The 10,544-nt window shown below is 43.0% G+C and overlaps 2 protein-coding genes across 3 annotated transcripts; one reads left to right on the forward strand and one right to left on the reverse strand.

Annotated features, from left to right (window-relative positions):
- The first annotated feature begins 350 nt into the window (after positions 1 to 350).
- Positions 351 to 4,470, forward strand: aimp2 (aminoacyl tRNA synthetase complex interacting multifunctional protein 2). 2 transcript variants are annotated; one of them, XM_026165134.1, is made up of 4 exons: positions 351 to 613; positions 1,946 to 2,158; positions 2,470 to 2,704; positions 3,601 to 4,470. In XM_026165134.1, the coding sequence occupies exons 1-4, from the start codon at positions 485 to 487 to the stop codon at positions 3,987 to 3,989; spliced, it is 966 nt and encodes a 321-aa protein (XP_026020919.1). In that variant the 5' UTR covers positions 351 to 484; the 3' UTR covers positions 3,990 to 4,470. The 2 variants fall into 2 exon arrangements, with proteins under 2 accessions (XP_026020919.1, XP_026020920.1); XM_026165135.1 differs by having other exon boundaries at positions 351 to 499.
- Positions 4,471 to 5,148: 678 nt separating this feature from the next.
- Positions 5,149 to 8,537, reverse strand: zbedx (zinc finger BED-type containing X). The gene is made up of 2 exons (XM_026165133.1): positions 8,081 to 8,537; positions 5,149 to 7,776 (listed from the first exon to the last, which is right to left on the reverse strand). Exons 1-2 carry the CDS (start codon positions 8,270 to 8,272, stop codon positions 6,064 to 6,066), a joined length of 1,905 nt encoding a protein of 634 aa, XP_026020918.1. The 5' UTR covers positions 8,273 to 8,537; the 3' UTR covers positions 5,149 to 6,063.
- Positions 8,538 to 10,544: the final 2,007 nt, after the last annotated feature.

Genomic DNA, 10,544 nt, shown 5'->3' on the forward strand with positions numbered 1-10,544 from the left:
CCTCATAAATAAAATTCAGTGGTGGGTTGTTATCTCACAATTTTGATGTTATTTTCTCATATGTTTGACTTAGTAAGTCGAAATTTTGAATTCGACTTATTTATTTATCTATTGTTAGAAGCTGAAACATATGTAAGCTTTTTTCCCTGTATTGTAAATACAAATTAACGTGAAACTGAGAAAATAGCTTGAAATTTTGAGTTGTAGAGTCATTGTCAGAAGTTTATTATAACAACTGGAAATTTGGCTTATGAATGGCTAATAATAATAATAATAATAATAATAATAATAATAATAATAATAATAAAATTAGAAAACGGAAATAAAACGTCTTTTTGATTTCACCGGATATGACGTCACCCCGGCCTCTTTCCCGTGTCACCGTGAGCTGTGGTAGTCCCTGCCGCTGCTGCTGCCTGTCAACAAGACTTGTGTGTCCGGGTTTTTGTTTTTAGCCTTTTGTGACACTCTGTCTTCCTCCACCATGCCCATGTACCAGGTAAAGCCCATCTGTGGGGGTGACATAAAGATTGATTTGCCCACCTGCATGTACAAGGTACCAAATATCCACGCGCAGCAAGGAAAAAGCTGCACCCCCGAACACGCGCTTCAGGTAACTAATCACATTTCGAAGTTATAATTTTATTCTTTTTATTATCATTATTATTATTATTATGATTATGATTATTAACTCTTTCGCTTGAGCTATGCTCCTCTCCCTGTTCGTTGTTTCCATTCATAGTTGCGCTTCTCGGACGCGATATTAGCTGGAGCTGTCTGTAGCCGAGCTAGCTAACTTAGCTTGTCAGGGAGTAATCTCAGTTTTAGGCTGATGCAACAACTACAGCGTGTCTCCGCTGTTTTACATCAAGATTATTAAACGGCATGCAGTAGTGAAACGGTTCGGTTAGGTTGTCTCCAGTCTGTGACATTGTTTTTAATGTAATCGATCAGGATTGTGTCTTTATTTGAGACCATTCTTCATTTGTGGGGGTGCACCGACCGTACTGTTTCATCTGCAAGTTCATGACACTGTATTGGGGAAATTGCAGCAGTCACGTTTGGTTACAAACTTAATGTTATCATAGATGTAATTATCTCATCGTTATAGACTTAACTAGGCAGCTATATACCAGCAAGTAATATTGAACCCATATTTACGTGTTACTGAATAGTCATCTTAATTAGAGATTTTTCATTTTAATTAATTTTACTGTTGGTTAATTATAGATTTTTCTTGTTTGATCATCATGGAGGCATGCTATTTCAGTGGCTGGACCAGTTTAGATCCAAAATGGCCAATAGAACCAGCTGTAAACCCCCCATGGTTTGATAGTGTAATATTTTTGCTTTCACTTTCAGCATCTGCAGTGGAGCATAAACGATTCTGTTGATTCATGACTCACAGCATGGCTTTCATGAATGTATAGCATGTTTTCTTTGCACATTTCAATGATGTTTATGTGATGAGATTGAGGCCATGAAGAGAATTTGAACTTCATCTGTCCTTAGAGATTTCTGGTGTTATGCATTAACCAGACATATAAACTTGTAGTCAGACTTCAGATAGATGTGTAGTCTTTGTGTATCTTGAAAATAGCTGACTGAGTAACCACTCAGCTCTGTTTACCTCTGCAGAGTTGAGTCACCACAACATTTTGATTGTAAAACTGATCAAAATTTAGTTTAAAAACAACAAATTAAGCATACTAAAAGTATAGCAAATTATGGGCCATTTTTTTCCTACTTTTTTTTTTGTCAAAGCAGCTGTTAGTAATTACTACATGGAATGACATAGGAGCTTCAAATTGGTACCATAGGTGTGCCTCATAGGAGGATAAGGGGTAGTCGCCAGTATTTGTTTGCTTTACATTAGTCATTCATGTGACTGGGTGGTTTAAGCCAGATTCAGTGTTGTTTTTTTGTTTTTTCTGTGTTGCTTCAGAATGGCGAGGTGGACCCAGCCGTCAAAGCTCTGGAGGCCCGGCAGGATGAGATCATGAGAAAACTCTATGAGCTGAAAGCAGCTGTGGAGGGCTTGGCCAAGACGGTGATGACCCCTGATGCCGATCTGGACCTGACAGTCAGCAGCAGCCTCTCCTCCCAGTGCTCCACAACCTTCAAAAACACCACAGACCTGGACACAGTACTGGGCAAGGTATAAAAAAAAAATCTTTTTTTGTCTTTTGTTTGTCGCTACTGGTAACATTTCTTTCAAACTACTCACTGGCAGTAATTTTAACTGAATGCTTTACTGTTACTGCCTTTTCTTGCCAGTAGTAGTAATTTCTTATCCATCTTCCTGATCACATCTCCTCTGTCATTCCAGGTTTTTATACTGTTAACCTGCTCAACCTGGCTATAATTGAGTTTACCTTTTAAGCCTACCTTAGGGTATAGACTGAATATTAGCTGTATGTGCAGGCTGTAGTGGTGTCATAATAGCAGAGCCTATCTTTATGTGACCAGGATCTCGGTGCTCTCCGTGATATCGTCATAAACGCCAACCCGGTGCAGCCACCCCTGACCTTGCTGATGCTCCACAGCCTGCTCTGTCAGCACTATCGAGTGCTCTCTACTGTCCACGTCCACTCCTCTGTTGCCAGTGTGCCACCACAGCTTCTGTCCTGCCTCGGACCACGGCACACAGACAGCTACGCCCGCCACATGTTTCAGCTGGGCTTCACCCTCATATGGAAAGATGGTGAGGTCACCTGGGCACTTTTGCACATTATAATAATAATAATAATGGATTGTTCTGAGTGTCAGATTTGAACAGTCACACATGCTTGAGGATGTTTTTCTGGTTTCTTCCAAAGAATCAGTTTAGAAATCCTACTTAGAAGTTCTAGAAAGTCAAGAACCTAAAACAGTAGTGGTCATATGTTCATTGTACATGGCCCTGTGTCCTTGCTCACTTTAATGTGCTGGTGCAAGGCAGTGCTGATACAGTTTAATTTGGATGTAATGTCTTGTGAAAGTATGTGGGTGGCTTGTTTCATAGAATTCTAGTTTTTCTAATACTATGAAACCAATTATCATACCATAACCATGTCAGGGTATTTTTAAAACAAACAAAAACAACTGCAATCAGACATAGTCTTCTGAGTAGGCGTTCAGCTACTTTATTCTTTAGTGTATAATTAGGAAGCAATGCGTCATTTATGAGATGCAGATAATGAATTCATTATCAAAAACACCTCAGTTTTCTAATGCAGTGAAGTCTGGGAATGCTGCACGCCCATATTGTGACTTACCATCAACATACTTTGCTGTTTTGTATATTTGACTCTTTACTTGAACTAGAAAAATTAGAAGCATGTCCTATTAAAACAAAAATTGTACCCATAAATCTATCAGGAAAGTGTTTACTGAGGTCAAAGATCCAGTGAGTAGTTGAGTTTTGTTCCCACAGACTCTTTTCATAGAATCTTTTTATACAGCCGCCCCCTCCTGGTCATTAGAAAGAATGTGGGTTTATGGCACTTAAGTGTTGGTTTCACTTTTTAGACCCATGCCCTACAAAAGCAGATGTTTTAATCTTTATATTGACACCATTTGTCTAAAAGTTATGACCTCATTTCTCTTCTGCATCCACAGTTCCTAAACCACAGATGAAGTTTAGCATCAAGAACATGTGTCCCATTGAGGGTGAGGGCAACATAGCACGCTTCCTCTTTAAGCTGCTTGCCCCCTATCCCAGTGACCCCGCTGTTGCTACCCTGGTGGACAGCTGGGTGGATACGGCTTTCTTCCAGCTGGCAGAGGGCAGTGTCAAAGAGCGATCCACTGTTCTGCGGGCCCTAAACTCAACTCTGGGTTCCAACCCCTGGCTAGCCGGACCAGAGTTCTCCCTGGCTGATGTCGCCTGCTACTGCTGCGTGCTGCAGAGCGGCTCGGCCTCCTCATCTCCGGCTAACGTCCAGCGCTGGATCAAGTCTTGCGAGAACCTGGGCCACTTCAGCCATGCCAAGCTCCTTCTGAAATGACTTGGGCTGTTCCAGGACCAGACACCAGATGCAAAGTGAGAGAAGGGCATTAGAATAATAAAATATATCCCCGCCATGTCTGAAACACCTCCTGATGCTTCCTTCCTTGCTCTAGCGTAACACTGAACTGACACAGATGAAGTAGAAGCACTATGGCAGATGGGTAAAGTGACTCAACGGTATTTATTTTTGCCATGATGCTATAGAGAGATCCTAAAGCTGCATTTTGCAAGGGAGGAAGAATAAGGAGATGGTATGGACAAGGGTTTGGTGATGGGTTCAATCAGTGATACTAACGGAGGTTATTAGACAAACACACACACACACACTCTACACCTTCCACCCACTTTGTGCCTAACACGACCCTGTTAAAAATGTGTGTGGTGATGGGTATTGCTTGTTGTTTTCAGAAGTAATACTTTGTACCATTCGTGTGTTTTGTTTTTCTGAAATCATTAAAACTTCTACTTTCTACTTCAAACTTTGTGCCCAGGTTTGATTTGTTGCACTGTTTGATCACTTCAAAAACCATTTCACTCCAAGTAGACAAACGGCTGGCATTTACTGAAGTGCACATCTGTGTCTAACTGGTGGCAGGAGTGACATTAAGTGATAGAAGATAATTTTCTAGCATGTCATTCATCAAGCTTATTCAGATGTTTATCATATCCAGTCAAACAGAGGTGCACTGAACCAAAAGGGCGGAAAAAAACACACACAAGAACTCACTTCTTTGCTACAGGAATAGATTCACACCTACTACCAATTTAAAGTCAGCAACTAACCTAAAATGCATGTGTCTGGACTGCATTTTAGGGCCCCTAAACCCTGTATTGATCAGTGCATATTTTGCGTCATCCAACCACATATTAACGATACAGAAGCTGTGATTGAGCCTTTAGTACATTTACACACTCTTCCTGGGTTCTCTACAGGTACTCCCAGCTTCCTCCTACAGTCCATAAACAAAGACCCCTGAACTCAGTGCAACTCCAGATACTTCTGTTTCATTTTACTTTGCAGCAGCAAAGAATTGTTGCTTTACTCTTTAATCTACACTCCTCCAGCTTCTTTCTCTGCAATCAGTTGTGTAAGCTGTTTTTTCTCCCTATCAGAAGCTGCACTATGGAACAGAATCCCAATTCAGAAGAGAAATAGGTTTTCAGTTTTCAAGTCCGTTTAATCCTCTGTGACTGCTGTAGGCAAACTCACGGAAAATCACTCAGAGAATATATTTAGGAATAATATATCGAAGGGAAAGCAAATCCCAAGGTTTTTCAGGCTCTCTGCGGGCTGGTTTTTGCATTTTCAAAAATGTCAGGTCTTCGACAGCTCGGGTCCAGACAGAGCCTGTGTTTGCATTCTCTGACAGCCTCCTGTTGGTCTCCAGGCAGCTGTCTGACAAGACGAAAGCTCTTAGCTGACATCCGGGCACATGGCAAAGAATACACTGGGGAAATGTGCACCACTGCTTTGCATCTTCCTCGCACACAAACACACCCGGACGCATTTGAAAGTGCAATGAGTGTTTGCCGAACGCGTTTGGTGCTGCATGTAAATAAGGCAGCTGATGTCATTCTGTAACTAATCTAATTACTTGTGCCTTGCAATTGGTTTTTATGAGAGGGGGGGGGGGGAAAGGCGAGACACAAACAAACAAAAGGAGAGGGGGGGGGGTCTCTTCTTGTCGCTTTATATATGATATAAAATACAGACAGGAGATGCATTCTTACTGAACAGCTGTAGAAAAAAAACTGAAACTGAAAGACAAAAATCACTTCAGTTTAACCCCGTGGCTACATCAAATCACAACAACAGCACAGATAAAGATGCTTTTTGTCAGTCCGAGTGTCAGTGTCTATGATTGTCAATCAGATGTTTTATTAAGCCATTCTGGAGTGGGAGACATATGCTTTGCCAACCAAAACAGGCAGGGGGGATAAATATTAGAAAGAACATTTGGGCTAAAGTGCCTGAAATGAGATATTGTTCAGTGTTCTCCTGTGATGACTTCAAAACAATATGGTTTGATTTTGTGTCGGTTAAAAGTCTGAGACAGCCATCGGTAACCCCTTCACTCGCTGACCAGAGAGCACAGGTTGCTGTTGTATCTCAAAAGCTGAATGCGCTCGAAATAGTCGTCAGTCAGAAAGTTTCTCTGTGACGTCACCAGGTTGCCCTTCTGGCTGAAGAGACGCTGGACGGGGGCCGTGGACGGCAGGGTGGTGTTGTATTTTAGGAAGAGCTGCTTCACTCTTGGGAAGTCCTGCAGGCACTCGAGGCTCTTCCCCGTTCCTTCTACATACTTGCGAATCTCCTCCAACACCCCCCGCTGCTGGATCTGGACGGCCGGTTTCACTGAGCCGTAGCTAAAGAAGTCATCCTCAGATTCAATGGTGGACAGGTTGCGGCTGGTGTTCGCCTCGGTTACGGTGCAGGGATCCATCTGGGACGCCTCCGAGGCCAGCAGGGCGCACATCTCCTCCCTCTCGGAGGCCGCCATCCACCACAAGCGAAACTGAGGAGTGGTCGCGGTCGCAATCTTCGCTTCGGTGCTGCCAAACAGCTCCTGGAACCGCACGTCGATAGCCATTACAATGGCGTTGATGGCATCGCCGAAGTATTTTGCGGCATCCTTCTGCTCATTTAGCTTGTTCTTCAGACTGAGTACGGTTGGGATGACCAGGCCCAGGTAGCATTTCTGCTCCGCCTGGAAAAGTTCGAGTGCAAATGCGAGCGGGTGAAACACAGTCACATATTCCTTCAAGAAGGCCATCTCCTCCGGCTGAAAGCGTGGGACCTCGAGGCGAGCGCAGAGCTCCGTCAGCTCCCGCTCGCTGAGAGAGACAATCTTCTGCACGGCACAGTACTCTACGTTCCAGCGTATAACGGTGGGGACGACGAGTGCCATCTTCCCTATCTCCTCTGCCGCGTCCATCCCGACCTGGAGATGGTGGCATTTGCTCCATATGGCAAACACTTTAGCCATGGCACTGTAATGTAGCTGGCACATGGGCCCCTGTGACACAGCCTGCCAGAAGTCATCAGTGACGATCTGCTCCAGGGTGTGTGACGCGCAGCGCTGCACGGTGGGCAGAAACAGCAGCATGTCCTGCTCCGGCTCACCCTCGAGCACGGTGCTCACGTTCTCGTAGAAACCGATGTCGTCGTCACTTTCTTGGCTGTCCAGCGCAAACTCCCTGAAGACACTGATGAAGGGGCTGCCGTTATCTGTGACTGTTGTCTGAACTTTACTCTCAATATTGTAGGCCACGTGGACGTCGTGTATGCGGCCGGCGATGGTGTCATACGTGATCCTGCCCTGCAGCCGTGCAAAAGCCAGGGCGGCGGATTTCCTCTCCAAAGAATCCATATCGATCCAGTGACAGGTCATCCCAAAGAAGCTCCTGTTGTGGGCTGTCCAGATGTCCGCTGTGGTGCACACATACTGGACGCTGCTGAGCTTAGACATCAACTCTTCCCGCATCTTGGAGAATCCATGGTCCACCTTAGTAAACAGGGTCACCCTGTCCATGGATTTGAGCCCTTCAGTTAAACCGGCAATCAGCTTCCTGAAGCCAGGCTGCTCCAGCACATAAAATGACTGGCAGTCCTCCACAATGAAGTTGAAGATCAGATCATCGATCTTTGCCTGGGTCAGGCATTTGGAGATGATTTCCGCTTTGAGCTTTTTGAGCTGGCAGTGTCTGCTTTCCTCACCGTTGTATTCCTCTTTTTTCCGTCCTCTCTTGGCATCAGGCCTGGCTTCACAGCCTAAATGTGTTCTCTAGAAAACAAAGAAAGATTTCATGGCAGTTGTTTTTTTTCTTTAAACAGACTTTCCCAACATTTTATAAACTTTAATTGCACTGAAAAACACTCCTAAGAACACTTCTGCAGAGTAAAGCGACTGTTTGTGTTTTTTTTCTTTCCAGAGAAGTTGAGCACTACGAGCCTCCAGCGCCTGTAGCATGCAGCTGCAATGTAACGTTATTAATCACGAGGGTGGCTATTCATTCATTGAGTCTTTTAAACATTAACAAACACTGGAACGGGAAGTTGTACCGGGGCTGTTAGGCTGACTGACTTACGTCTAAATGTTTCTTTAGATTTGAAGTGGAGGTTTTTGACGTGGACAGCAGATTAACCCTCGGCAAGCACAGATTACACTGGACGATGATATTTTTCCCTTGATCTGCCTTGTACGTGAAATGGTGTCGATAACGCCAAGTATTAATGGCCGATTTGGTCTCGCCGCTGGTTTCTTGGTGATCCGCATCCATTTCGAATTCTGTCTCTGTTGTTACTGGTACCTTGAAATATAATAAAAGTATCGTAATCCGATTTAGTAATCGTGATTACACGTAAAGTAACGATGGCGGTAGAGCAATCCTCATGAAAAAGGGGCAGGCCTTTGTTCAGATGCTTCCCAGAAAACGAAGAAGGAGACGACAACACCGTCAGCTAGCTTCCCCACATGCGCTCTGAGAGCAGCAACGGCAAAGAATGGGAACACTGGCGGAAGTACGCATGCGCCATACCCAAACGAGTCCCATCAGAGTGTCGTCACTGTCCGCTCCTTGTACGTTTGATTGCGTTGACTGTGGCGCTTTCACCAGCAGTTCCTTTTCCCCTCTGTGTTTCTGCGAGTTGGCGCCACCACCAGGCAGCAGACGTAAGAAACGACAAACGACGCAATCAATGGAGACATTGTTTCAAAGACCGAATATATTAAATGAGCAAGCAGTTACAGAAAATAACCATGCGAAGAAAATTAATGGGGGAAAAAGAGAAGCTTAGAACAGTTTCCTTTTACAGCCTATCACAAGTTTCACACAGGGGATCTGAAAGGCTAAAACGACAGTAACACAAGCACAACTGTTGGATTGTTTTAGTCTGGACAGCCTTTAAAGTTGTTCAGATTCAGCGGACAGACAGATGTTCGTGCATCATTTAACGCAAAGGTATGAAGTGGTATTGAGCCCGCTTTGTTCTGACTTTTAACTGAGTCCCATTCGTTTCCACACCGCACTTTCAGTTTTTAGGTGCATATTTCTAAACAGCGGTCAGTTTTTCTTTTCTGTTTTTTTTTATTTGTACATTTTTGTTGTACAGGTTTATACTTTAGTGTCATTCTCTTTCTATTGTATTAGTGTTTTTATTATATTCCTTCAGCAGCTGGAAAGGTGGCCGTCCTCCCTGAGCTTGGTCCTGCTCGAGGTTTCTTCCTGTTAAAAAAAACTCTTGCCAAGAAGGGTTGCACGATTCTTGGGGGGGTGGGGGGCTCTAATACCGCGGGGTCTTACCTAATAGTATAAACCACATTCAGGGGACTATTGTTACTAATTGACTCTATATAAATGAACTTGAATTGTTAGCTTTACAGTTGGCTGTGGTGTGCAGCTATGTAATGTTAATGTAATATAAAATCTTTAATCCCTGAGAGAACATAGAAAAAATGTATCAAATTTACTGAGAAGCAGGAAACATTACATTTTAAATTAAGGAATGCATCAACTTTCTTTCTGTGTTTTAACGAGGTTATGGAGCACTTTCTTTTCTTTTCTTTTCTTTTCTTTTCTTTTTTTAAAACATTTGTTGGCATTTTATTTATTTATTTATTTTTAAATTTCTAATTTAAATTTATTTATTCTTTCACAAATCATGGTCACAATACATAATGAAAACGTTGCCATTATACAAAAAGAGAGAGAGAGAGAGAGAGAGAGAGAAATTGAGCACTTTCGTGACATAATAAAATAAAACAACTCATGACACAAATAAATACTCTTCATTTGCTTTATAATACACACTGCTGGCACACATGGAAATTATATACAACCTGGCCAAACAATCAGACAATATGCTGTTTGTTACGGCTCTCTTTACTGGCGTTTCTGTTATTCTTTCGTTTATCTGAGCATAACAACACAAACTCCTCTCTGTATAATGCAGCGCAGTCCATTGTCGCCATAAGTCTTTTGAAATGACCACAGAGTTTATTCAGTGCTTTTCCCAAGTTGATTTCATTCATTCATTAAGCAGCATATGGGAACGTAAAGACACACTTGTACCGAGTTTGTGTAATATGGAGAATAAACTATTCTGAACACAATTGTTCATTAAAACAAATGTGAGCGCTTGCCTTACCTGCCTTGATTTCAGCACCATCAAGAGTTGTTTCATTCATTCATTCATTCATTCATTCATTCATTCATTCATTCATTCCCATAAGCCCTATGCATCTTGCCAGTTCAAGCCATCCAAGCAGCATGCTCCTAAAATGTTTTCCTGCTGATATAAAAAATCTTCCATCTGGAGATGCATTGAGCATGTCTTTCATTCGGTGTTGACTCTGTGGGCTCAGTGGCTTTTTGGGGGCAAGTCCAATTAACCAATTTGTCAGGTGCATGATCAAAGTCAGAAGCAGCGGAGGGAAAGGTTTATTTAAGGAGGTGTCATAGATTTGGTCAGTCAATACGTACTTTCTTTTCAGTTCCAGCTTCCTGCTTTCCTGTGACCGTCTTGGGAAAATCCGATATGACTCCGTGTGAT

This window comes from Astatotilapia calliptera, chromosome 4 (genome assembly GCF_900246225.1).
Source record: "Astatotilapia calliptera chromosome 4, fAstCal1.2, whole genome shotgun sequence".
In the NCBI taxonomy this organism is placed as follows: Eukaryota; Metazoa; Chordata; class Actinopteri; order Cichliformes; family Cichlidae; genus Astatotilapia; species Astatotilapia calliptera.

Excerpts from the sequence above, each read along its gene's own strand:
- zbedx (XM_026165133.1), bottom strand. The coding sequence starts at position 8,272 with ATGGATGCGGATCACCAAGAAACCAGCGGCGAGACCAAATCGGCCATT. Across the intron at positions 7,777-8,080 it reads ATCTAAAGAAACATTTAGAC|AGAACACATTTAGGCTGTGA; the intron begins GTAAGTCAGTCA and ends TTTGTTTTCTAG.
- aimp2 (XM_026165134.1), top strand. The coding sequence starts at position 485 with ATGCCCATGTACCAGGTAAAGCCCATCTGTGGGGGTGACATAAAGATT. Across the intron at positions 614-1,945 it reads CCCCCGAACACGCGCTTCAG|AATGGCGAGGTGGACCCAGC; the intron begins GTAACTAATCAC and ends GTGTTGCTTCAG. Across the intron at positions 2,159-2,469 it reads TGGACACAGTACTGGGCAAG|GATCTCGGTGCTCTCCGTGA; the intron begins GTATAAAAAAAA and ends TTATGTGACCAG.